The sequence below is a fragment of the Cynocephalus volans genome, chromosome 12, assembly GCF_027409185.1.
Source record: "Cynocephalus volans isolate mCynVol1 chromosome 12, mCynVol1.pri, whole genome shotgun sequence".
Taxonomy (NCBI): Eukaryota; Metazoa; Chordata; class Mammalia; order Dermoptera; family Cynocephalidae; genus Cynocephalus; species Cynocephalus volans.
This window is the reverse complement of record NC_084471.1, coordinates 8,405,090-8,430,955: the sequence shown is the minus strand read 5'-3', so window position 1 is coordinate 8,430,955 and position 25,866 is coordinate 8,405,090. Positions and strand designations below refer to the sequence as shown.

The window sequence follows — 25,866 nt, the reverse complement described above, 5'->3', positions numbered from 1 at the left end:
CTGACATGGGTTTTCCCAGGGGAGGCTCGCAGCACCCTGAGTGGCACTGTCCCCCTCACTCCCGCCCTGGCCCCTGCTTCAGTCTGGTGGAGTCAGGAGCCTGGAAGGCAGCTCTGCAAGAGGCAGCTTCTCCTCCCTAAACAGGCACAAGGCTCATTAAAATCCAGCCTCCTGGAGAGCGGCGCCTCCCCGCTCAGCCTCCTCGTCCCACTGGGAGCCCTCCTTGCTGTGCGCTCGCAGGCCGCGGCCCAGAACCAAGCCGGGGGGCCGCTGGCCGTCCTGTGGGCCAGGGAGGCCTGGTGCCACCCAAGCAGAGGACCCAGGAGACTTCTTCTGGAGGTGAGTCTCTGCCCACCCCCCATCCCCAGCCTTTCCATCCCCACAAGGAGGGACCTGACCTACAGAGCCAAAGCCGCTGCCCAGAAGCTGGTGGCCCAGTGTGCTGAGGGGCCAAGGTCAGGGTCCATGCCTCAGGTCCCCCACCATCCCTGGGCACATTTGAGTTTGGGTACGAGGGCACCCCAGGGACCTGTGGGGCAGCCCAGGAAGTGCCGAGAGAGGATTGACCTGCCCATTTCACAGATGACCAGTGGGAAAGCCGAGGGAGGGAACAAAACCCAACAGCCTGGCTGACCCGACCCTGAGCCTCTGTCTGCCTGGAGAAAGCGTTTCCTGTCACATTGCAGAGCTGCCGGGAGGGTAATGTGAGCACTTGGAGCTGAAGAAATGGCTCAGGGCTGGGCACCAAGGAGCCACTGTCCTCCTGTGGCCTGAGCTCTGCAACACAGAGGGACCCCTCTGCCCAGCTAGGCCACAAGGGGAGAGAGGTGGCCTCGAGGCAGCTGGGATGACATTAGGCCTGGAGGGAAGGAGCTGGTCTGGCCTCAGTCCACAGGAGGCCAGGGATGGGACATAAGGCAGATAAAGACAGAAGAGAACTGGATGAAGCGACAGGTGGTAGGGTCAGGATCAGCCAGACAGAGGGGACTTCAGGGGCCTGGATCTTGTGTGGAAGATGGAGCAGCTGAGGCCCCGAACAGCAGAGGGTGACAAAGCAGATGTCACTGTAGTGTAGCCCGTGGGAGACGACCTGGGGGTCCTGCTAGGGGAGGGGAGGGCTTTGGGCCATTCATTCAGCTCCCTCCAGCCAGCACCTCTCCCTCATCCCTCTGCTCCATCCCAAACATGCCAGGATCTCCTTACCAGCCAGCATGTGGTACTGGGACCCTCCCGGCTCCAGGCACCCAGCTTGATGACCACCACTGAGCCACCTCCACATCTGTCCCTGAGCACAGTGCAGCTTCTTTGTGGCTCATTATTCTGGCCCCTGCCCCACCCCTGCCGCGCCAGCCCCTGTCCCCACCTGGCACAGCTGTCTTGGGCCTTGGGCCTAGGTGGGCGGATGGGAGTGTCTGCACAGCCATTCTGCTACTTGTCCACTCCTCAGTCCCTTGCCAGGTCCTCAGCAGCTCACACACTGCCTTGCAGGCCGGGTGCAGGCTGCCGTGACGGGGAGAGGAGGGCTCCGGGAATGGGTGGCATCCGAGCAAGCCCTGGGACACTAAGTAGCTCTTTGTGGGCTGGGCCAGGGGAGGAAGGGCCCACCTGGCAGAGGGGACAGCCTGGGCAAGGACCCACAGGTGTGAAACACGGGGTGGCTGGGGTGCAGGGTAGGGGCAGTGGTGCAGGCCGAGGCGGGAGGGCCTTGAAGGTGGGGTGAGGTGATGGGTGTGCCAGGGGCTTCAGTCCTGGTTCTGGTCAAGTCCTTTGGAGGCAGGGGCTGCCCCAGCCTCTGACCCAGGGCAAGACCTACAGACAGTGGAGCTCATCCTAGAGATTTTCATAGACCAGGTTAAATTCACTGTCATCCTCAAATTGATGCGGATTCTCCTGCATAAAAAGGAAAGGAAGAAAAACATTAGGTAGGAAAAGAATGAACTTGCAGTTCGGTTTTAATCAGAGGCAAACAGATGGCTTTCTGTGTAGCTGTGACGGGGAGGCCTGTCCTGTGTCCTCAAGCCCACCTGACCGGCCTCTTCTCCCACCACGCCACCCCCACTCCCGCTTTCTGCCCTCCCCGCACACGGGCCTCCCCTTGCCTGCTGCGGGGCTTCCCCACAGCTCTCCCCTGTCTGGGGTGCTCCCCCGTCCTCCCCTGTCCTAAATTGCCCGACTGTTTCCTACTCATCCTGGAGGCTCATCTCAGTGGCCCAGGGAGCCCGCCCTCCCCACCAGCCCCGGTCTGGTCCCTCCCCAGAGCCTGCCAATGGGGCTACAAATATCTCTGTGTGTCCATGGGATCAGCACCCTGTTCCTGCAGACTCCAGAGGACAGGGACAAGCCTAGCTCTCCTGTCCCACACCCAGGGCCTGGCACAGGACAGGCATCCTTGGGGGGTCCCGGGGTGAGAAAGCCCGGCCCGGCTTCCAATCAGGGCCCAGTTCAGGGCTGAGCGTGGAAAGCACCTGACAGTAGGAGTTCAACACATAGTGCCAGCCCGGGCCAGGAGAGGCCAAGCTCCAGCCCACCGCACTCCCTGAGGCTCCTCCAAGGTGCCCATGGGCACTGGCTTAGCGACACCTTGCACTTTGTAGTGTTCAAAGCTCTGGGGCAGATGTCGTTCAACTTTGAACTTGTTTGAACTCAGGGGCTGTTGGTATTGCAGGAAAGTATTGCTCATCCACTTTGCAGATGAGCAAACTGAGGTTTAAGAGAGAAAGTAAACTGTGATTAAGTAATATGCCTGAGGCCCTATCATGATAATAACAGAGCCCTGACCAGGCTAGCCCAAGCTGGCACCAGCTCATACTCCAGCTCCTGACCTTAGCCAATGCCAGCCTGGGGGCAGCTAGAAACCTAACACACCCTGCCTGATGGCCAGTGTGGACGCTGTGCCCAGTGGTAGTTACAACTGCTCACACTGAGTGGTGCCTACCGGGCCCCGGGCAGCCCTCTCAGTGCAACATTCTATCCTCGTGGCAAGTCTATGAGGTGGGTACAGTTAGGCTCCTCATTTTCCAGACAAGGAGACTCAGGCACAGAGAAGGTTGCTACTTTGGCCAGGGCTGCACAGCTGCTAAGGGCTGCAGCGGGAATTTAAACCCACCAGTCCTCTTAACCACAAGGCCAGCTGCCTTGGGGACAGGGCTGGGATTCAGCAGCAGGCGGCTCACTTCTGTGCCCCATTTCACAGATGATGAGAGGGTCAGATGGAACAAGAAGCCGGGTTTGGTGTCCCCAAGCTCGGGGCTTCCTGCCCTAGCCACTGTGTACCTGGGAGAAAGGGCTCTGGGTGGAGGGCAGGCTGGTGTCCTCGCTCTCGATGCAGGCGTAGACCTCGGTCTCCCGGCGCTGCAGGGCCTGCAGGAGACAGGGCGCAAGGTCAGAAGCAGGTGCATAGAGGGGCTGTCCCCAGGTACTAACAGCCAGCCTCCCTGCCTGTTACCACACACTGCGGGAGCCTAGGGGAAGGTGGAGCCACGCCACGCACGGTCGCACTGCCACACCTTCACACCTGCCATCCCTTTTCAGTCACCTCATTTCCTTCCCTGCTTGTACAGTGCTGACTCCTCTCTGCTCCCCACCACCTCCCTCAAGGACCTTCAGCAGAGCCTTGTGCTGTCCTGGTGGGCTCTATTCAGGCTTCCACGTGGCCGACAAGAGGAAGAGCCCAGGCCCATCCCACTGTCCCTGGGCCTTCAAGGGCCTGGCAGCCAGCAGCCCCCTGCATGACACTGCTGGCCACCGCTCCAATAGCATGCCATGCTGGCATCGCCCTCACTCCCCTGGCTCAAAGTCCCTGCCCCTGTGAAGGTTCCACCCCCTCCATACCCTCTAGGTCTCCCCTGACCCACCACCCACCCAGCCTGTGTTCACAGATGACCTAGGCACCTATTGGTGTCACACTACACCTAGGTGTCTCATCTCACAGTTGTGCCTGGCACAAAGAGAGCAGCACTAGATGAGCTATGGTGGGGGGCTCCGTGCCCACTTGGGTGTGTCCTAGGGCCACACTCACTGTTGGCCCAGCCACAAGAAGCCAGGCCAGAAACCTCAAGGTGGGAGAAAGAACCGGGGCTTTGAAGACAGACAGGACTAGGTTCAACTCTTGGCTCTGACACCTGCCAGCTACAGGCAACCCCATAACCTCTCTGTGCCTCAGTTTCCCCATCTGCAAAATGGGAATGATCATATCTACCTTGCAGGCTCAATGTGTGATTCAATGAGATATTGTACACAAAGGGCTCTGCACAGTGTCAGGTAAACAGTAGGTACTTAATAAGTAACTGTTGAATGATCATCAAGGGTAGTGTGATGCCTCCACAGCTCCCTCTGGGATCACAGCCTGGACCCTCCCTCAGACCCTGTTGGGCTCCAGAGCAGAGCCCACCAACAGTCTAAGCAAGAGGCAAAAGCCTTTCCTTCCCGAGTGTACGAGTCACATGGATGCCGGCTGGTTGCCAAGGAGGCGGTTTCCCTGGCAACAGGCAAGCAGGGGTTTCTGAGGCAGGCTGGAGAGACAGGTGGTGCTCAGAGGCAGGAGGAGGGGGGGAGATGGGAGGGGAGGAAAGAGGGAGGCACCGAGAGGCAGCCGGGCATGAAAGCCCATGTAATAAACAATTTGGCGCTTGGGAGACCCTCACTTCAAGGGCATCAGACACTGGGATGGTGGGGTGGCCCTGGGGACCAGTTCAAGAGGTCGCCAAGCAAGAAAGAGGGTTGGTCTTGGGAGAGGGGCTTCTGGCCCGCCTCTGGGTAGGGAAGGGGGCAGGGATGCCCCAAGGAGAAGCCCTATTTTCAGTGGAAGGAAACTTCCAAGGCCTGTTCTGGCCTGTGCAGTCTTCACACTTGCCCAGAGCACCAGCTGCCCTGGCAAGGCTGGCACACGGGATGGGGCACGCTCCCCAGCAGCCTGTGCCTGCCACCCTCTGTCCACCCAGTCCTGGATCCCTCTGAGATCAGATGGATTTGACAGCTCCTCTGAGCTGGACGTTTCTGGTCACAGAGAGAAGGGAGGGAAACAGCCTCTTTACCGGCATCTCGGCAGGGAGCAGATCTGGGGTCCCTTAGGTAGTTTCCGCTCCCTCATGTCCAGTTCAGTGGGGCTGCCCAGCACACAGGAGCCCAGAGAGGCCTGGGGATATCTGGGCCAGAGAAGAGCACCCTCCCCTGGGACCCTGCAGGACTCATCCCACACAGCGGACAAGGGAATGATTTTGCTGTGTGCAGGGCAGGAACTGCTGTGGGGCTGAGGGTAGGGAGGCTGTGGAAGTTGCCACCAATTAGCTCCTGCTGAGTGAAGCCTTTGACAAGTCCTGACCTGCTGAGCTGATTTGTATTCTGGGTAGGACCTGCATCACCAAGCTGTGAAATGCAGGGTGCAGCCTTGTCAACGGGACCCTCTGAGCCTCTGAGCCAGCCCCTCCTAGCCTTTCCTGGTCGTGCTGGGGACTGCCTCTCTTCGGCGTGCCTGCTGGGAGAAGATTGTGCAGGCCTCTGGATGGGCTACCTGTGGGGCTGGGCTGTGATCTGCTGGACTGTGATACACCGGGGCTATGCTGTTCTGGGTTAGGACTGTCCTGGGCTGGGCTGGGGCAGGGCTGGGCTGGGGCTGAGCTGAGGCTGGGGCTGGGCTATGCTCCGCTGGGGCTGTTTGTCTGAGTCCCAGGCCCTCCAGGCCCTCTGCCTCCTGCTTGCCCAGTGGGCAACAGTGCTGACTCGAATGGTCATGAGCCTGGCAGAAGTGTGAAGTCAGTGCCAAAGCCTTCCTCCAGGCAGGCTTAGGCTGTAGCTGAAGTCCACTGCCTTGGGCCTGGACCTAATCTAATGGTCCTGGGCATTGGGGGTGATGGGTGAGATCTGGGGGCATCGTTCAGAAAGGAGGATTCAGTATAGAAGGAGACCCCAGCTCTAGGTCGAGGGTACGGCATGTCTGAAGTGGATAACCCACTGCCGTGACAGGTGTGGGAGGTGGGCTGGGACAGGCCACCAACCAGGGCCTGGGCACCAGGCCGAGGAGCTGGCAGTGGGGAGCCTCTGAAGGTCTTCCTAACATCGCATCAGAGTGTGCATTAGAAAGGTCCCTCCAGCTGCAGGGGAACTGGAGGCTGAGAACAGGAATGGGACTCGGGGCAGGCAGAGGCTGGGAGCAGAGATGTGGGGAGGTGGCTGAGTGCTGCGCAGGGAGAAAGTGGCTCACGCTGCTGATGCTCCACGTTTGCCATGGTGTCCCCTCCAGGCCCTGCACTGGGCATACCCTGGAAGAACATCCTATAGCAGTTGATTACTGAGCACCTACTGTGTGCTGGGGGCTGGGGTGGGAGGACACTTGGCCAGAGGGAGCTGAGAGGCCCAGTACGGCTCTGACTTTGTCTCTGAGTGAGATGGGACTCTCTGAAGGGCCATGGTGGCCATGAGAATCACTTCCCAGGCCTCTACCTCCAGGGATTGAAAATAACCAAGGGCCCCAGCTGCTGGGCTCTGAATCCATCACCATATTTGAATGGAGGCCACACACCTCTGACCTGGGCACTCCCGATGGCCTTGCTGAACATTCCTTGGAGTGTCACAGTCTTAGGGGCTTCCACTCATCCCTTTGCTCAGGATCAGACCTGCACGGCGGTCTGACCGCTCTCCTTCCCACCTCCCTCCCATCTTCTCTCACGGGGGATTTCTCTATACAGTTCCTGATCATCTAATCCTGCCTTGGTGTCCCCTTCTCAGAGGGCCCTGACTCAGCAAGGGCTCTGAGCAGAGGGGCATGATCTGTCAGTGGTTTAACAGGATCACGCTGGCTGCTGCCAGGGTGGAAACAGACCATAGGGGCAAAGATGCAAACAGACCAGCTGATTAGAGACCAAGCGCAGGGCTCCAGGCAGAGAGGGGGCAGAGTGGGGGGGACGGGGGCTCCCGCCAGTGTTAGCATGGGAGCAGTGGGAACAGTTGGGTTCTGGATACCTTTTGAAGCAGGATTTGCTGATGAATCAGATATGGTCAGTGATTATAAGAGAGAAGGACAGGACAACTTCAAAATTTTGAGCCTGAGCAAGTAGAAGGAAGGAGCAATCTTTCACTGTGATGAGGACGACTGTGGGAAGAGGCACTTAGGTGGGTGGAGAATCGGAGTGGGTTGGAGAGAGCTGCCGATCAGACATCCAAGTGGAGCGGAGTCTGGCGTTCAAAGGAGAGGTCTGGGCTGCAGATTGAACTCTGGGAGTTGTCAGCGCGTAGGTGGCCTTCAGAACCTCGAGGCCGAGTGAGATCACCCAGAGAGGGTGAAGGTAAAAGAGAAGGGGTCCCAGGCCTGGGCCCCAGTGCTTACTCCAACATCGAGAGGTCGGGGTTTCACTGGTTCCCGAGGAGGAGCCAGCGAAGGCGACTGAAGGAGACGTGGCAATGAGCCAGGGGAGGATCAGGAGAGTGTGGAATATTCCAGAAGCAAGTGAAGAAAGTGTGTCAAAGAGGAGGGAGAGCTCGACATTGTCAGATGCTGCTGATTCGTGGAAGAAGAGAACTGACCACTGGACTTGACAGTGTGGAGTCAACGGTGACCCCGAAAAGGAACGTTCTGGTGCAGAGGTGGGCAGCGAGCCTAACCAGGAAGGTTGGCAAGGAGAGGGAAACCGGGGGCGAAAGAGTTGTGACAACTTTGGAGGAGTTTGGTTATAAGCAGTCGTGGAGAAAGGGCAGGTAGCTGGAGCGGTGTAGGCTCAAGATAAGGTATTTAAGAAGGAAGGAATCATAGCATGTTTGCAAGCTGCAAATGTAATATTGTACCGTTAACCCTATTTCATAAATTATGGAACTGAGAAAGCGGAAGTAGCAGAACCAGTGAGCAAAAAAACAAGGCTTTAATCCCCAGACTCTCTGACCTGCTCAAAAATCCACACTCTTAACAGGTCAAGTTTTTACAAACAAATTGGAGTAACACAGCTTTTTTTTTTCTCTTCATGACATAATATATCATGAGCAGTTTTCCACATGAATTTAGACTGAAAGATCATGAAAATATGACATATCAAAGCTAAAGCTACATGTAAAGGGAAGTTCATAGCCTTAAATGCATAAATTAGAAAAGAAAAAAGATAGAAAACGATTTAAGTATCCATCCAAAGGAAAAAAAAAAAGGAGGAACACATGAAAACCTCCCCTGGAAGTTGGGAACGAGACAAGGATGCCCACTGTCGTGGCTCCCTCTCACCATCACGCCGAGGTCTCAGGCGGTGCAGGAAAGCAAGGAGAAAAGAGACAGAAGATATGAGGACTGCAAAGGAGGTGAACTCTCCTTATTTACACATGACATGACTACGTTCATTGCAAAGTCCTGTGGCCTCCTGTCGCATCTCCTTTCTGGTCCTAAAACCTCCTCCCCAAGCCACCTTGCAACCCTGCAGGCAGCTGGGCCTCTTCTCCACACCCCGGAAAAGTCGGCCTGACCCTCAGAGGATTCTCAACAGCAGCGAGAAAGTGAGCTCCATTCAAATCAATAATCTCCTGGACGCATATTTATTCATGTGGAAAGATGCTCATGAGATATTGTAACATGAAAAAAAAATAGCTGTCCTACTCCAATTTAAAAAAAAGTATGTGCAAATGTGTGTCTGGGTCTCTTTGTATATATTTATAGAAAAAAGACTGGAAGGTATAGAAATCAATGTTACTAGCGTTTATCCTGGAAGAAGACAAGATTAGGATGCTGGTTATTTTCCCATAGATTTTCATCTAACAGCTGACACCGAAATCCTCATAGGGAAGATCCCATGATGAGTTCTTGGGAGAGAAGAGAAAATATGGGGGGGAGTCTGGAGCCACGTGCAAGGCAGTGGCCGGTGCAAATTCCCTGGGGCGGAGAGGCTGAAGGCCCTTTGAGAACAGTCATGTTCCACTTGGAGCTGTTGGCGCTGCCCCGTAGGGACATAGCCTTGGCTTTGCACCACTCACCCCCGTTCTCAGCAGACATGGCCATATTCTGAATGTCCTCTGTGTGGGGTTTTGTGGCATTGGAGGAAGAACCTGAGTTTCAGGTGTGAGTCAGGGTGGTGGGTATGGAACAGCGGCAGCAGGTACAGGCAGAGTCCTAGTGCCAGAGGCAGCCGGAGGACGTGCCCTGTGGGACGTGCAGGACCCCAGCGGGGCTTTGTGCCTCTCAGGTGTGGAGTGGGAAGCCCACCCTGGCGGCTCCAGATCTCACAGCATTGACACCCCAGCTGACACTGAGTGCCCACTATTCTTTACTTTCTCTACAATGAGTATATGTTACTTGTAAAACTAAGACACATAACTGAAAAAGAATGTTCCTTGCCCTCCGTGGCCCACTGGGCAGAGTGGCTGTGGCTGCAGCTGGTGGGCTGGGGTAAGCAGAGCCTCCTCAGGCCCCTGTGGGCTGCAGCCAGTGCCCCACATAATTAAGAAGACTTGCAGAAAATGCTTATGATACAACAGGGTGTGGAAGAAACAGGATTCCAACCCGTGTCCTGCTGTGATTGTAATGATCTAGTACGTGGTGGGGAAGGGAGAGAGTGAATAATTGAAAATCATCGATGTTTTAAGGGTGTGGAATGGTGCCTGACCTTTTCTTCCTTTTGCTATTTTCATTGTCATTGCTGTGAAGTTGTTTGTGCAATAAAAACAGGAAGAAATTGGTGAGCTGGTCACTGTCATTTGGTCAGAGGAAGGAACTTGCTTCTTTCCTCACTGCCCCTTCTTCCAGAAGTGAAAGGCGTGCCAAGGAAGGGATCAGGACAGCACCATACATCCGTATGCCTAGCAAGGGCTCCACACCTGTGATCTCTTTTCACCTTCATAGGAGTTTTCCACAAGGCAGAATGATTGTCCCCATTTAACAGATGAGGGACTTGAGGGTCAGAGACAGCTGGTACATGGCTCAGCAAGGGCATCAGACCCTGCATCAGGCTTGAGAGAGAGGGAGGGAGCCTAGGCCCTGGGACTCACTGTGTAGACAGATTCTGCTGGAGGCTGCTTGGGGCTGCTGGCAGACTTTGGATCTGGGCGCTTCTCAGGGCTGTGCTTTCCCGGAGTCTGCATCTGTTTCTGTCCAGAGAAAGAAGTCAGGGCTGTTAGGGCTGGGGACGAGTGGCTTGCCCGTTTCCCTCCCCTCACAGATCCCAACCAGGGGAAAAGATGGCAGATTATCATGAGGCCACACAGAAATTAATCACCCCACACCTCCTACCCACCCTCCCCAGGGGGATGTGGCAGATGCCTCCAAGACCTACATCAAACCACTCATGTGCCTGGAGGAACAGGAAATGAAAGAGACCCACATGAGGCATTGTCCTGGCTCAGGGGAGGCAGGAGCTGCAGGGCCTGGTGCCAGCGACAGAGCCACTGGCTGTGGGTGGGCCCCAAGCGGGTGCCAGCCAGACCCACTGTCCGGTCCCACTCTGTCCTTCACTGGCTCTGACCTCAAACAGGCCACTTCCCCTCTCTGGGCTTCAATTTTATCAGCAATCACCCTCTTTTGTGAGATTGTTGCAAGGATTTAAGGAGGGGACGAGGGGGTAGGTGCTTGGCACTCGGGTGGCCCTCAGTCAGGCAACACACACTTATTATGCAGCTGTTAGCTGGACAGCGTGAGGAGGTGGACACTGTCCCTGCCCTCCTGGAGTTTAGGGTCCAGTGGAGAAACAAACAATGAACGAGCCCTTTCTCCAAAAGCTGCGTTGACCGGCAGGCACAGCATCTGTCAAAGCCTCAGCGCAGGAGGTGATGTTTGAGGTGAAATCTGAGCAGTTCCCTTAGCTGTTTCTAGGCAGAGGAAACAGCATGTGCCAAGGCTCAGAGGTCTCAAGGAGCTGAAAGGACAGCATGGCCAGCGATAGGTGAGCCTGCCCAGGCTGGGTCAGGAGGGCCGTGCAGGGCCACGGGAAGGGTGTGCACGGCAGGGGGCATCTGAGGGTTTTGGTGCGAGGCGCCTGGATCAGAGCTTGGTTTTAGGACGCTTGCACTGGCTGCTGCGTGAAACGCTGATGGTCGCCGTGGAGCCTGGGGCTGGCCTGCTGAGAAGGCGAGGGGCTAGGGTGACAGTCAGGAGGCGGGAGTGGTCCCCTTCGGAGACAGCGGGAGGCGGTCCGGACTTCCCCCCATCACAGGCACCACGCAGCCAGCAGTGGAGCAACAACAGCCTCATCTCAGGGCAGGAGCTAATTAAAAACCCTGGCCGCCTGCCCACACCCGGCCCGTGTTCTCCGGGATTAGCTCTTGAGAGCTACTTAACTCCCAGGCAGAGGCCGGCGCCACCCCCAGTCTCAGCATAATAATGGCTCAGAAGGCGGAGCCAGGGAGGACTCTAGGACTCTAAACCCATGACCTGCCTTGTCTCAAGCGCCCTCGACAAACCTGCAGGCAAGTCTTCATACTGTCTGCACATGAGGCAGCGAAGGCTCAGAGAGGGAGTGAAGGCTCAGAGAGGGCAGGTGACTTGCCGAGGCCACATGGCCAGGAAGTGGCAGAGGGAGAATTTGAACCCATGTCTTGTGTTTCACCGAGAGCTGACCTGGCAGTACCTGGAATTCTCGCTCCTCTGTTTCGTTGGAACAAGTAGGTCTCACGGACACAGATAGGTGCTGGCGTCTGTGCAGCGCTTTACAGTCTACAAAGCCCTGTGGGACTTGCCCTTATTTTCATTTAATTCTTGTAACAGACTGAGGAGGTGAGCATGGAACTGTCCATTTAACAGAGGGGGAAACTGAGGCTTGTCCAGCTAGTAAACAGCTGCCCTTGGATCAAATCCAGATGGCCCGTTCTCAAATCCAGGGTCGCCTCCCCTGCACCACCTGCTTCTTGAGGGCACTGTCACAGTCAGAGGCTGTGTCCCACCCAGGGCACCTCGGTGCCTCCTCTTGTCAAACCAGCTGAGGTCCTGGTGCCTGTTCCCTCGCCAAGCCAGTGGCTGGACACCGTCAAGGCTGAAGCACGTGAGCTCATGGGCAGTGGCTCTCCTGGGGGCCGGCCTGGACTCAGCTTCTTGGAGCTCTGGGACAGCAAGCATGGTCCCCGGGGCGGCGGGCACCTGTTGGCAACCTTCGCTGGCCCTCCTATCTGCTAGGCTTGGGCTTGGTGCTGAGGACCCAGGACTGTCCTTGTGGGTCTCCTGGTGAGACCGGTGGGGCCACCAGGGAGGTAAGTGCCACTGTGGGGTCCTGGGAAGGGGCCTCATGTCTGTAGGGAGCTGGGGTACACTTCTCAGGGCTGCCTGGCACTGACTCCTTAAGACAGGAGAGGCATCTCCAAGCTTTCTGAGTCTGAGAAAGTGCCCCAGGCATTGGGAACAACACACAGAATAGATTGGAATAGCTCGGGGGCAGGAGCATCAGGTGTCAGGGACATGCAAAGGATGGGCTGTTGGGTGGGAAGGAAGGGAGAGAAGCCAGGGAGGCTGGTGAGGGTCCCCAGGCTCGGGCCTCCCGGTGGGGGAGCAGAGCAGACCTAGGAACAGTGGACTCTAGCAGACTGCGCACCACCTCCTCGGAGTCCCATCAGTGCCACCTTCAGCCTGTGACCGTCCCCACTTGCCACTGTCACTGAGGCTACTCTGGTCCCAGCCCCCGCCACCTCTGCCTGGACTCTTGCAGTAGCTCCTCACCAGGTCTGCTTGCCCAGCCAGAGGGTCTGTCAGAATCTCAGTCTGACCCTGTCCCCCTCTCATCTCACTTAGGGTAAGGGCTGAAGTCCTTCCAAAGCCCCGCACCCCTGGCTCATCTCCTCACCGCCCCCAGCCCCGCTGTCTGCGAGTGCAGGCCGCACGGGCCTCCCTGCAGTTCCCGGAACACTCCAAGCCTGCCTGCTGTCACCCTGCTGGACACACTCATCCCTGATGTCCTCCTGCCTCCCTTCATTCCAGGTGCTGTGTGGGGAGACCCTCCATGACGTTTTCAAAGGACAAGCACCCGCGTCCCCATCCTCGCCACCCACCTCACTTTGCAGGATGTCCCCCAACACTGATCACCCCTGATACACTCCCTGGTCCACTGCTGCTTTACAGTCTGCCTCCCCCAACAGAAATATAAACTTGATAAAGCGGGGATTTCTTGAGGGTCCGTTTTGATCATTGCTGTATCCCTCGTGCCTAGAACAGGGCCTGGATGTCACAGGTGCTCAGTAAATATGTGTTGATTGGATGAATGAATGAACACATGAACTCCCACCTGTGGGGGGCCTTTTCTGGGTGTGGACAGGGTCTGGCCCTTTGGGTGCAGGGGCTGACCCTTCCTTGACCCAGGGAGACCCCTGTAGTGGTGCCCGTGTCCTCCCCTCATACCCAGGGCCTTCACTGATGGCTGTTCCCCAGGCTTGGTCTCTAAGGTCCCCAGAGGGTGGAACACTGGCCTGAACTTCTCTGATTGAACCTCTGAGGAGCTAGGACTGAGGGTCCAAACTGCAGCCTGGAGCCCTGAGCAGCCATCTTTGCACCCCAGAGCCTGGCAGAGATCCTGGTACCCACTGAGTACTGCATCTTTCACTCAACGAACACTGACCGAGCACCCCATGTGCTGGCGTGGAGCCATGTGAGCAAGACTGGCTCGGTCTGTCTTCCTGGCACTTGCTGCCTGGCAGGAGAGTGGGTGTTGAACAAGAAGCCACAGAGCTGGGTGATGCTGAGAGCAAGGGGCGCCCCAGCGGGAGACAGCACTCCCCAGGTAGGTGCCATCCCCAGTGTGAGCAGGAGTCATCCGGGCGAAGAGCCAGACCAGACTGCCCCATCACCTGCACTCCAGCCCTGATTCTGCCACATGCTTGCTGTGTGACCTTGGGCAAGTCGCAATCTCTCTGAGCCTCACTTTCCGGAGCTGTGAAATGGGAAGAAACCTCCTCACAGAGCTACAGTGGAGTATAAATAAGAGCACGCGTGGACAGGTGCCTGGCTCACGGTGGCTCTTCGGCTATTCTTTCCTTCCAGGTTGCTGGGATCAAGAAAATCTGGGCAGGGTTTCCTAATCTGGGGAGCTGGAAATGGTAAACATGTGGTCCTGCGTCTACCATTGGATTCTCAGGTGGTGGAGTTGGCGGGGCAGGCCCAGCCATGCAGGGGTAGGGGGATGTGCCCAGCCCCCAGTGTAAGGGCCCATGATGGACACTTATTACAGGTGCGGATGTGCCCCTCACTGGGGCCCACCGGGATGCCCTACTGGGCTGCGGCAGCCCCTCTGCCCCCGGGAGGCATGTAGGTGGAGAGCCGCGTTGCTGTGTGCATTCATCCCGTACCTTCTTCCAGAACAGCAGAGCTGTGCCCAGGACACTCACGACAGTCAGGAGGCTGGTGAAGACAATGAGCAGGGGCTTGCGGGGGATCTGCGGGGGCTCTCGGTACCCTGTGTCTAGGAGGAGGGGTGGAGGAGTTAGTCACCCAGGAGAAGCCAGGGCACAGCCCACCTCAGCAGGCCCCAAACCCCAGCACCCCACTTACGACCCCCCACCAGGCCCCTCACCCTGCCAGGCCCCCGAAGCCCCGCCTCAGGTCCTCATTCCTGCACTGGCTTTGCTCAGCCTCCTTTCCACGTTCACTGCCCTGATTCTCTTTAAGGAAAGGACCACGTCGTCTGCTCCTTGAGAGCCCCTGCCTCAGTGCCCTGGCTCCACGCAGAGCTGCTCACAGGACTGGGGCGAGTCTTCTCATCTCTTGGGGCCTCCCTTCTCCCTATGCGAAATGGCGATGATACGGGCAGGTGTGGTGAGGGCTGAGGAGCGGGGTTTGTACCAGGACTGACAGGTGGCTGCACTGGGGCAGGTGAGGGCATAGCCTGCCCCTTCTCCTGGGCCACCCATCCATCCCTCCATCTTTCATCCCGCTCTCCCTCCCTCCATCCATTCTTCCTTTCCCGCCTCCCTCCTTCCTTCCATCTGGCTGGCAAAAACCTACGGAGGGCCAACCACGTGCCAGGCACATCAGGTTATGGATCGAGCACCTCCTGCTGCCAGACGCCAGCCCTTGCCTGGACTCTCATTCATTCTCCTACTAGTCCTTGACAGGCAGAGCCCTGCCGTGAAGACCAGCCCCGAGGTTGCATCCGGGACAGCAGCAGGACTGGGACTCAAACCGGGGTCTCTGGTATTCCGAAGCCCCCGGCCCCTCCCAGTGGGAATCGCAGAGGCAGGTCAGAGAATCATGGCCTTGTGACGGGCTCGTTCTTAACTTTTAGGGTCATCACTCCTTTGAGAATGTGTTGAAAACTAGGAACATTTCCCCAGAAAGATGTGCTTGAGATGAGTGAGTGCTCACATGCACAAGGCCCCACAAATACACACGTGCACACGCCTGATTCTGCAGAGGCCAGCCCCCCACCCCCACCCCATTGTGCCGATGGGACAATGAGACCAAGGGGCCTAGTGACCTCACTCAGCCAGAGGTGGCTAGAGGCAGATCCACATCCCACGCCTCTGCCCTTTCCACACAAAGGTGGATGCCTCGGCACACCTGCAGGGCCAGGGGTCCCTGAGGATGCTCTGCTCTGCTTTGCCAAAGCTGGAAGACAAGGCAAACCATTCTCCACTTCAGATCCTGTGTGCTGTGCCAAACTGCTGGCTGAAACCTCTGGGTCCTTCCCCTGGGGACGGCCACAGAGGAAGCCTTACCTCTGACCAGGATGAAGGGGCCACTGCTTCTATCTTCGTAGTCTGGCCAGTGGACGTAGCAGTAGTAGGTGCCAGTAGCAGATGAGTCCGGCAGCTTGGGGGTGACCTGGCACTTCAAGCTGTAGGTCTGGTTCTTCTTGCCTGGGTGGGCCCGGCAGGCAGTCTGCTCCTCAGCGCTCCTCTGGCCCTGAAGGTCTATGTGATAGTAGCTGACTGTGAAGTCCTTGAATTTTGAGGTGTATGGGTAGGTGATGTTGCAGCTGAAGGTGACAGCTGTGTTGGCCAGGGTGACCACAATGGGGGGGCCAGTGTGGGTCACTGATTGCCCTCCTGTAGGGGAAACAAAGGGAGAGTGACAGGCCACTCGAGGCTGCCTCAATCCCACCCACTTCCTCATGAGCACCGGGGCTCACATGTTCCGTGCACCCACTACCCGCCAGTGTAGCTCACACTTTTCCCACACCCACAATGCACAGGTGCAGCTCACACCTCTCCCACCCTCACCATGTGCAGCTGAGGCTCACACCTCTCCCGCCCTCACCATGTGCAGCTGAGGCTCACACCTCTCCCGCCCTCACCATGTGCAGCTGAGACTCACACCTCTCCCGCCCTCACCATGCGCAGGTGAGGCTCACACCTCTCCCACCCTCACCATGTGCAGCTGAGGCTCACACCTCTCCCACCATCACCATGCGCAGGTGAGGCTCACACCTCTCCCACCCTCACCATGTGCAGCTGAGGCTCACACCTCTCCCGCCCTCACCATGTGCAGCTGAGGCTCACACCTCTCCCACCCTCACCATGTGCAGTGAGGCTCACACCTCTCCCGCCCTCACCATGTGCAGCTGAGGCTCACACCTCTCCCACCCTCACCATGTGCAGCTGAGGCTCACACCTCTCCCGCCCTCACCATGCGCAGCTGAGCCTCACACCTCTCCCACACTCACCATGTGCAGGTGAGCCTCACACCTCTCCCACACCCACCATGTGCAGGTGTTGTGCCCAGAACTTTACATGCACGACTCCACCTCTCCTAATACACCCCGAGGCAAGGTAAGAGTCCGTGTTATAGAGAGGAAGAGTCTGAGGGTCAGGGAGGTCAAGCCTTTTGCTCTCTATCCCCCACCAGCTCTGGAATGAAGCTGCAACCCTGCTCAGAGCTGGGGACACCAGAGCTCCCACACCCTCTTCTTCCCAAAGGCCAAGTTGGATAAAAGCACAGGTCTGGGAAAACCAAAAGCTGGTGAAGGATGAGGAGTAAAGAAGAAGGAGTAAGGAAAACAAAATCAGGAAATCTGACCGCTTCCTGGCAGTAGATGGAGAGGGAGGCAGGTCTGCCCGTGGCTCTCCCTGTGCCAAAGGCGGAGGCACGCCAGGCAGCAGGAGAGACGAACCTTTCCTGGAGTGGGAGCTCGGAGAAGATCTGTCAAGTTTTCATATAGTGTAACAAGCAATATCCCAAGAGTGGTTTTTCTAACAATGCAGAGGTGTCCACATGTGGCTACTTCAGCTGGGATCATGAAGTTCAGTGACTATTAAAAAGCCATGTCTGCAGGGGCCACCCCTTCTCCGCATCCCCACCCCTCACTCTGCAGCAGCACCTTGGAAACAGTATGAAAATTCCCAGAGCTGCAGCCCTGCCTGGCTGGGTCCCTAACCCCTCCTGCAGGCCGCAAGGTGCTGGTCAGATTCTGGGCCAGATCAGCAGCCCCCAGACTTCAGCTGCACAAGCCCCTCTGCTGCAGAATTCCCTGTCTCCCCAGGCCCTTCCTTCTCCGCAGCTGAACAGCAGACAGTTCTAAATTGAGGTCACAGCGAGCAGCCAAGAACAAGCAGGCCGGGGTGTTAATCGGGAGAAGATCGTGCGTTTGAGATGCTCAGAAGGAGCCGCAAGATTTATTTTGTTGGGGAAAGCGAGGCGTGTGCCTCCTGCCTGTGGTAAGGGGCTGGCATGAGGCCAGGCTGGTCTCTTCACCTCAGACCTGAGCCGGAGCCCGGGAAAGGGGTCCCAAGGCGAGGCCAGGCCTTCTGGAAGATGCGGGGACAGGGACAGAGATGGCCTTCCACCTTGGTTAATCCCTCACCACTCTGGCCGTGCTGATGTCTTGAGCTTCCTGTTGAGCCACTAAAGAGACACCCCAACCCTCAAAGAACTCAAGGCACTAACAGTTCCCGGGAATTCCCTGGCAATCCGCTGTCACAGTGGATCGGCTTTGTTGTAATTAATACGACAACGCTCACTTGCGGAGGATCCAGGAACTTGCACGGAGTTGGCGCTAGGCCCCCTCCAGGTGGAGAAGCCCCTGTGCTGGGGCTGCCCTCTGGTGGCTGCGTGGGAGGGGCTTTTACTCTGTACTTTGTGTCTCTGGACCCTGTTACAGGATCGTTGTTTAACAACAGCAACGTATTAGTTTTGTCCTAAAACAAGGAGCATTGATTCAGGGCAGAGGTTTGTCTGAGATGGGGCAGGGTAGGGTACGAGGGCAGGATCCTCCAGGGTCTCTGGTGGGCCAGGAAGGACAAGAAGAAAGGGGGTGGGATGGACTGCAGTGGCTGAGAGCCTCACTCTGTCCAGATGCCCACCCTGCTGCACGCACAGGCCACGTCCCTCTCCACGTGTCTACCCTGCGGCCCCCCTACCTGTGCCTCCTTCTCTGGTCCTGGCCTGCGCCTACTTAGTCCGCAGACTTGGTTCAGGAACAATCTGCCAACTTTTGCCTGCATCCTCCCGGCTGGTTTTCATTGCGACCCTGTGGGGCAGCTGGGGTGAGCGGTGCCCGGCTGGTGTGGCCTCGTAGGGGCGGGGGTTGGAACCTCCCCCACATCACTGGGAAAATGGCCGCACTGGGGCCTGCTCTGGGGCCTTTCTTCCTCACAGTGTATCTAAGAGGCCACCCCAGGCCCAGGGGAGGATGGACAGGCTGCCAGTACCACGAAGCCACTTTCCTGTTTGTCCTGGCAGAAAGACATTCATCCAATTGTCTTAAAAAATTCTCCCCATTTGAGGCATCCTTCTAGAAAATGATGGAATCTGTTAGTGCAGTTAAGCCGATCTTTACCATTCTAGGGAAATCTATAAAAATAGACATCTATGGTTCTATGTTCTTCTGGGATTTGTTATTTTAAGGTCAGAGGGTTGGGATCATGAAAATGCACAGCTCTGGCTCAGGTCTGCCGGGCGAGCAGAGCCTTTGGAGCGAGAACCTCAGACCTCTGGTGAAACTGCTGTCTCCGAAATGTGCAGGCAGGAAGCAGCCTCTGACCTGAGCTCGATCAATATCTATGGCCAGCCTGGAGACATCAGGCCAAAAGCCAGGGGAGGGGAGGAGGTCTGCAGTGGCGGTCAAGGCCCTGGGTCCTGGCCGGGTGCGGTGCTAATCACCTCCACTGCTCCTGCCTTTTACTGGGGTGTCAGCACCCCAGAGCTCGGATCACAGCAGCTGCGCGGCTCCCACCCCTTCTCCTGGACCTGTGCCTCCAGGAGGCCCCTTCTAGGGTGAGGGCTGTGGGGGTCCAGCCCCCACTGCTCCAGTTGGCTGCTGACTAGAAGAGGCTGCCAGTTAAGGCTCAGCACTGCAGACAGCTTCACGGTAATTTCCAAGTCCATGAATTTTTTTCCAGCTATTATTTGTTTGAGTCTCCCAGACATTTAAGGGGTACCAGTTAGGTCACAGGCCCCATCTGGGCTCTCTGCCCTAGCACCATTTCCAGGCTAACAGAGGAGGCTGATGTGGAGCAGAGGGGGTCTGTGGGGAGAGCTGGTGGGGGGACCACTAAGTCTGTGTGGGAGGGTGAGGGAGGGGCATGTTGGTGACCAGGGGATCCACGGGGCATTTGTGACCGGGAAGCAGGAGCACATGGACAGAAGGGAAAAAGAATGTGCAGAAAGCATGCCCTGGCTGGGTGTGACACGGGTCCGTGTCTATTAAACACAACAATCCTGAGGCAACTATCTCAGCCCCCTTTGCAGACAAAAAAACCCCCAGCAGGTCTTAGAGGCCCAAAGCCACAGAGATCGTGAGCACCGGAGCTGGGCTTTGCACCCAGGTGAGTCTGACTGCTGAGGAAGAGGAGCCAGCACCTGATCTGGGAGGTAGCAGTCAGAGACGGGGCCACGTGCGACAGAACCCAGGACGGGGTGTTTGTGGTGGCACAAAGCACAGTAGCCACCAGATGTAAAAGCAGGCTTGTCTGACCCCTCATAGAGGTCACAAGTTTTCGGTCAGGTGGACGACAAGAGGCTACATGGGACCACAATCATATGGAGGTCACAGGGGTCAGAGATGGTGTGTGAAGAGGGGCTTGGAGAGAACCACACGGGCACCCAGGCTCCCCTGGGGGTGTCTGTTTCCCACCTCAGGCCTAGAGAGGCTTCAGCGGGACCCTCACAGAGCTTGGAATGTGTCCACTGAGAGAGGGCATGGTGGCTGGTGTCTGTCTCACAGCAGGGGCAGCTATGGCTGCATCATGCTTTGTCCCTTGTCCTGGCAAAGGCATTGCGTCCCTCATGAGACCCTGTGACCAGCGGCAGCAAGCTGGCGAGGCATCCTCTTAGATTCTGCTCATGCAGCTGCCTACAGGGGCAGATGGCCCAGGAGGAGGACCAGGGTGGCCTGGGTACCTGGGGGCCGAGGAGGGAGCAAGAAGCACAGGAGCCCAGGCAGTATGCTCCGTGGGGACCCCCGAGTGGTCCCTGAAATGCCATAAGGGAGTCCACTCCAAACACTGCAAGCACCAAGAGCACAGGACCACCTGTCCCCAGTGCTGACAGGCAGGACTCTTCTGCCCCCATGCCCAGTGGAAGGAAGAGGGGTGTGGGTGGCATGGGGAGCTACTTCAGTGTGAGGCAAGTTCAGAGGTTTGGCTGTTACACAGGGTTGGAGATTTGAAGAACTAGGACTCATCTGTGACTTTATGACCATAGGACTTAGACTTGCTCAGCGTGGCCAGAGGCGCCGAGCTCTGCTGGAGGAAATCTCCATGCTAAGGAGTCCTAAGGGCCCCAGGAGCAACTCAAAGTTGCCTTGCTGATTGTTCTCCAGGGCCTGTGGGTTCTCGGGCGGGCTGAGCTGGCAGCCCTGGGGCACACGAGGAAATGCTTGAGGAACCTCCAGTGTTTTCTGCAGAGGGAAAGGATTCGGTCCCTCTGATTTGGAGAGGTCGGGAGGATTTGCCTGGCGGGGAATAGGGCCTGGAGGAGGCTGCGAGGAGCCCCCGGGGCTCCATGAGGGCAGAGCTGGGGAGAGGAGGGGTGGGAGGGAGACCTGGGGCTCCCCCGCCTGGCCTGGCAGTTCAGGACAGGAGGGGCCGCAGGGCGGGGAGAACGCGAAGGTCAGGTCCAGGGCGAGATTTGCTGGGTCTATGTGAGGGTGGATGAGAGGGGACAGGGAGGGGAGACGGCACCCTGACAGGCGAGGTCCGTGGGAGGCAGGGCTGGAGGCAGCAGGGGAGCAGTGAGACAGGAGTGGGAACCCTTTTGAGTAGTGTCTGGAAGGGCCCCCACTGCCCCAGGTTTCCGGCCCAGCCCAGCCCTACCCAAGAGCTTGGCTGCTTTTGTTTGCTGCCTCCAAGTCCTTCCAGCCCCTCCCTGTCCCCGACACTACAAGGGCAGACACCCTGACTGGGCAGCACACAGTACCATGCCAAGCCTGCCCACCCCACTCGGCAGGAGATGCTGTCTCCGGGGATGACACATCCTCCATCCCTCACTTTCTGCAGCACCAGGGACTACAGGGACTGGGACCTGGCTGGAAATGGGGCATGGGGCAGGGGCCATGTCAGAAAAGCCCAGGTTCTGGAGGCGGCAGGCCCGGATTCGGATCCTGACTCTGCCACTTCAAGGCTGTGCAATCTTAGGCAGGTGGCTTTGCTTCTCTGAATCTCAGGGTCCCCCCTGCAACACAGGCAGAGAACAATGCCAACCTTTCAGGTTGTGTTGGGATTGAACGGGACCAGGCACTGAACGGCAGCCACAGGGCCAGGCTGCCTCCCCCAGGGGAGAAGACGGCAGGACATCAGACAAGTCCTCTCCATGACAGTGCAGAGGCAAACACCAGGCTGCCCTTCTGCCTGTGTGACAGGCCCACAGCACAGGGTACACACACCCTAGTGGTCCAGGCATGACAGGACCCCCAGGGGCCTGTCCCTGACCCAGCTTGTCTACCACCTCCACCCCTGGGCCCTGCTGTGTGTGGCCTGGACAATGAGGTGGGTGGCACCCTGAGGCATAGACCCCCAGCCCTGGAGGCTCCCCTGCCTGGCGGTGTGGTGCACGTGGGTGGGGGGTGCTGGGTGGGGCAGGCCTCTCCCCACAGCCTCCCGCAGCTCTTCTCCCATCCCGCTTGCTCTGCTGCCCCTGTTGGGAAAGACTTCGTCTACCACCCGCTGGCACCTGATTCCTTGCTTTTCCAGTTCTTCTTGTGAATCTGTGGCCGCTTGAACTGTGGGTGTGAGAGCTGGGTGGAGGTGTGGCACTCTGTCCCTTGGCCCGGGGACACCTGCTGAGTCCCTGGCAGGGAGGGATTCGCAATCAGGAAACTTGACCACGGGTGCGTGTGGGTATCCAGCCGGCAGCTTTCCTCTGGCTCACCAAGGCTCAGGGTTATCCCCACCCCTGGTGCGATGCCCCTTCCACCTCAGCAGGGCCTGTCCAGCCTCCTCTCCTGCCTGAGCCTCTTGGATCCTCCCGCCCTGCCCCAAGTGCTCCGCAAATTCATCCTGCTCCTGCTCTGCCTGAATTGGCAGGGGCTCCCTGCTGGAGGACACCCAGGAAGGAGTCTGAAGTCAATTTACAGGGTCAAGTCAAGCAATTAAAAAACCCCAAACTGAGGCCGGCCCGTGGCTCACTCGGTAGAGTGCGGTGCTGATAACACCAAGGCCACGGGTTCGGATCCTATATAGGGATGGCCGGTTTGCTCACTGGCTGAGCGTGGTGCTGACAACATCAAGCCAAGGGTTGAGATCCCCTTACCGGTCATCTTTTGAAAAAAAAAAAAAAAAAACCCCAAACTGAAAGCCAAAAACACCCCAGAACGTGGAGCATTTCATGCGTAGTAAGGGAACTGTTTGCAACCTTCTGGTTTCAGTTATATTCATACGACTGGGTTCAGACAGGGTCACACTAAAACATGCGTCGCTTAACTTTGGGCTACAGTTAAAAAAAAATGGAAAGTCCCTGTCCTGGAGGATACAGTCTGTGTTTCAGGTCCTGCACGGTAGCTCAGCTACCTTCCGGCCCTAACTCTCTCACTCCAGACAGACGACAGACAGAGAAGGCCAGTCCAGCTCCTGAGGCTTTGCCAGCGGTGTTCCCGGTTCCCTTCTCTGTTTCCAGGATGTTCCCACTTCCTCTCTGAGCCAGTCCTGGGTGCCTGGCTCCCTATGCACAGTGCAGACCCTCAAGGCACCGCTCACCGTTAAGCCACACAACCAGAAGAGCCTGGGCACCATCCCCGTTCACAGACGAGAGAATGGAAGCTCAGAGAAGGGAAGAGTTTTGCCCAAACAGCACAGCTACTAAGTGGCAGAGATGGGATTCTAAGCTGGGTCCCTTTGAGTCCATAACCCCACACTCTTAACCACTACTCTATGTTATGATTTTAAAAACCTCAAAGCAAGCAAAAGAAAAACTTCTCAAATGAAAAAGTATATACTCTTTTAAAGGGAGTCGAAGGGCTGGCTGGTGAGCTCAGGTGGTTACAGTGCGGTATTACAAGACCAAGGTCAAAGGTTCGGATCCCATTACTGGCTAGCTGCAAAAAAATAAATAAAGGGAGTCCAAAAGTTGGAGGTCATTTCCCTAAACTTGGGACATCTGAGAAGCAGACATAGCCAGCAGCATGTGGGGTCTGGGGACAATCATTCTCAGAAACGACCCCGTAGCCTTGGGGGGCTGCTGCTGTTGCCCCAGCTCAGGCAGAGCCTGTGGCCCCCAAAACAGAAAAATGTGGCCCCACGAGCTCTCTACAGATGGGCCCTGTGACAAAGCCAGCCGAGTGTCCCCAGAGGGCTAGATAGTGTCAGTGTCCTCTCTTGCTACAGCAGGGGACACTTTCAGGAAGAGAATGCATGTGTTGAATAAGCTTGGTGTACACTTACTGAAATGCTCCAATGACTTCCTCTCACCCCCAGAATCTGGCACCCGCTCCCCGTCCTTCCCCCTCTGTGCCAGCTGCCCTTGCCTCCTCCCCACTCCCCTCACCCACCAACTCCCCCATCTGCCTGGAACGCAATCCCCTTTATGCCATCGTCAGCCAAGGGCATGAGGGCCCCGAGGCGGATCAAAGGTATCCATCCCGACTCAGGTCGATTTGAAAGGAAAACACTTTGATTCCCCAGCTGCAGAAGAGAGCAGTTCCCACAGTCTTTATTTTAGGCATGGAGTTTGCCCTCTGATTTAATTCTGGTGTCTCTCAATGCTGGGCCTTTGTTAAAGGCCTGTCTGGAGGGCTGCTAGGAAGACACAGGCCCAGGGCTGCTGGTTTTATCACAGAGCTGCAGCCACATGCCTGAGCACGAATCCCAGGATGGCACAAAAACACAAACGGGGGAGTCGCCCAGGACGCAGCATCAAATGCACGGCACGGCACGTGGCCAAGTGGCTGGTGAGGGAGGGGCGTGCAGCAGGCGTTGGAAGGCGACCTTTGAACGGAGAGTGGCTGTTATGGAGCTTTTAGCACCAACGCCCTCGGAAAGGTGCCACGGACTGGCTGCCACATCTTTCAGCACCTCCGAATTACACAGATGCATAAAGATGTGGCCTGCCTCAGGGCCCTTTTCACAGCCTGTCCACATCCCATTCTCATGCCTCTAGACCCCAGACCCAAGTGCATGGTGGCCCTGTGGGGACACAAGCCCAGTGCAGAATGTCAAACGTTTGGTCCTGGAAACATATAAACTTCACAAGTGTTAATGGGTGTTTTATAGCAGTCACCTCCCTTTTGGCCTGTTTTGAAAGGTAAGTTGCTCAGACTTTGGAGGCTCCTCTGAGGGTGTAGCCCAGGTCAGCAGGGGACTTGGCTTCTCCCTTTATATCCACCTCTACCCTTGAAAGGGGTGTAGGGATGGGTGGGGGGTGATGATGGGGCCGAAGGCGTGGGTGAGGGCTCTGCTTCTTGCCTCTGCGGGTGAGCGAAATGGAGCAAGTGGAACAGACCCCCTTCCCGGACCCCTGCAGCCGCGAGTGCGTGTCCACCCACAGTCCAGCCGGGGGGAGCTGGGCCCTGCCACTGGGAAGGGAGCTGCTTGATGGACCTGGAATGGGGTGGGATCAAGTCCCTAGGGCTGCAGAAACCCAGAGGAGGGGACCCAACCCAGCCTGGGAGGGGGCAGGGGCTTCCTGGGGAGGTGACCCTTGGGCTGGGTCATTGTTTGTTTTTTGAATTATAATTCTTCAGGTCCCCCACAACCCCCTTATAAAAGTGAAACATGCTCACTGTAGAAATTCTAGAAACCACAGTGAAGGATCAAGAAGAAAAGTGAACTTGTCTGCAGTTCTGCCGCCCTGACATCACAGCTGTGAACATCTGGGCCTCTTTCTTCCCCACTTTTTTTACCAGGCTGAAGTTTGAAGGGAGAGAAGAATAGGAGGCCACGAGGTGGGGTAGGAAGGGGCATAGAGAGGAGTTTTAAGCACAAGAATTCTCTTGGGCAAAGCTTCTAGAAGTCTTGAAACAGGGCACTGAGGAGGGGGATTCAAGAGCTGTGGGCTTGAGAGAAAGGGTTGCAGCTGGAGGGAGCTGGGCAGGGGGGAGGGTTGAACGCTGTCCTGGAAACCTGGGGGGGCCTCTGCAGGCTTTTAACTTGAGAAGGGACAGGATCGTATTTGCAAGGTAGAAAGAGGGCAAGAGAAACACTACAGAGTTCCAGACAGTCTTCCTCGGCTGCCTTAAAACCTCCTTCACGTTAGTGATTCGTTCTGTGGGATTCGTCTCTCTCCTCCCTTCAGCCTCCTTTTAAAACTCCTTCCTGTGGACGACTTAGCCAGGTCCCTTTTATCCTGACTTCTCCGGAATCTCAACCTCCCCAGTCTCTCCGCTGCCTGCACCCTCACTCCCCACCCCACCTCTCTCCCTCCCTTCCTCCCTGTCCCGCCTCCTCCCACCAACCCTGTCTGCTGGCTGGCTCTGCTGCCACCAAAGTGGTCAGCAAAGAGGTCACCAGGGGATGGCTAATCTGTGGCTCGGGCTGTTTCTGGCCTTGACCCCTGACCCTGCAGACCCTCCCTCTGACCTTCCCTGCCTGCACCTTCTCTCTTTTCGCATTCTCTGGCTTTCC

The 25,866-nt window shown here is 57.1% G+C and overlaps 1 protein-coding gene across 1 annotated transcript; it reads right to left on the bottom strand.

Moving 5' to 3' along the window:
* Window positions 1-1,830: 1,830 nt before the first annotated feature.
* On the bottom strand, window positions 1,831-21,293 carry NFAM1 (NFAT activating protein with ITAM motif 1). Its single transcript, XM_063115613.1, has 7 exons — window positions 21,248-21,293; window positions 20,615-20,827; window positions 15,592-15,921; window positions 14,224-14,336; window positions 9,952-10,050; window positions 3,274-3,360; window positions 1,831-1,890 (listed from the first exon to the last, which is right to left on the bottom strand). The coding sequence occupies exons 1-7, from the start codon at window positions 21,291-21,293 to the stop codon at window positions 1,831-1,833; spliced, it is 948 nt and encodes a 315-aa protein (XP_062971683.1).
* Between the last annotated feature and the right edge of the window lie 4,573 nt (window positions 21,294-25,866).

Coding starts and splice junctions, on each gene's coding strand:
- NFAM1 (XM_063115613.1), bottom strand. CDS start 21,293: ATGGAGGATGTGTCATCCCCGGAGACAGCATCTCCTGCCGAGTGGG. Junction 14,337..15,591: donor CCCCTTCATCCTGGTCAGAG/GTAAGGCTTCCT, acceptor CCCTCCTCCTAG/ACACAGGGTACCGAGAGCCC. Junction 10,051..14,223: donor CTCTGCTGTTCTGGAAGAAG/GTACGGGATGAA, acceptor TTCTCTGGACAG/AAACAGATGCAGACTCCGGG.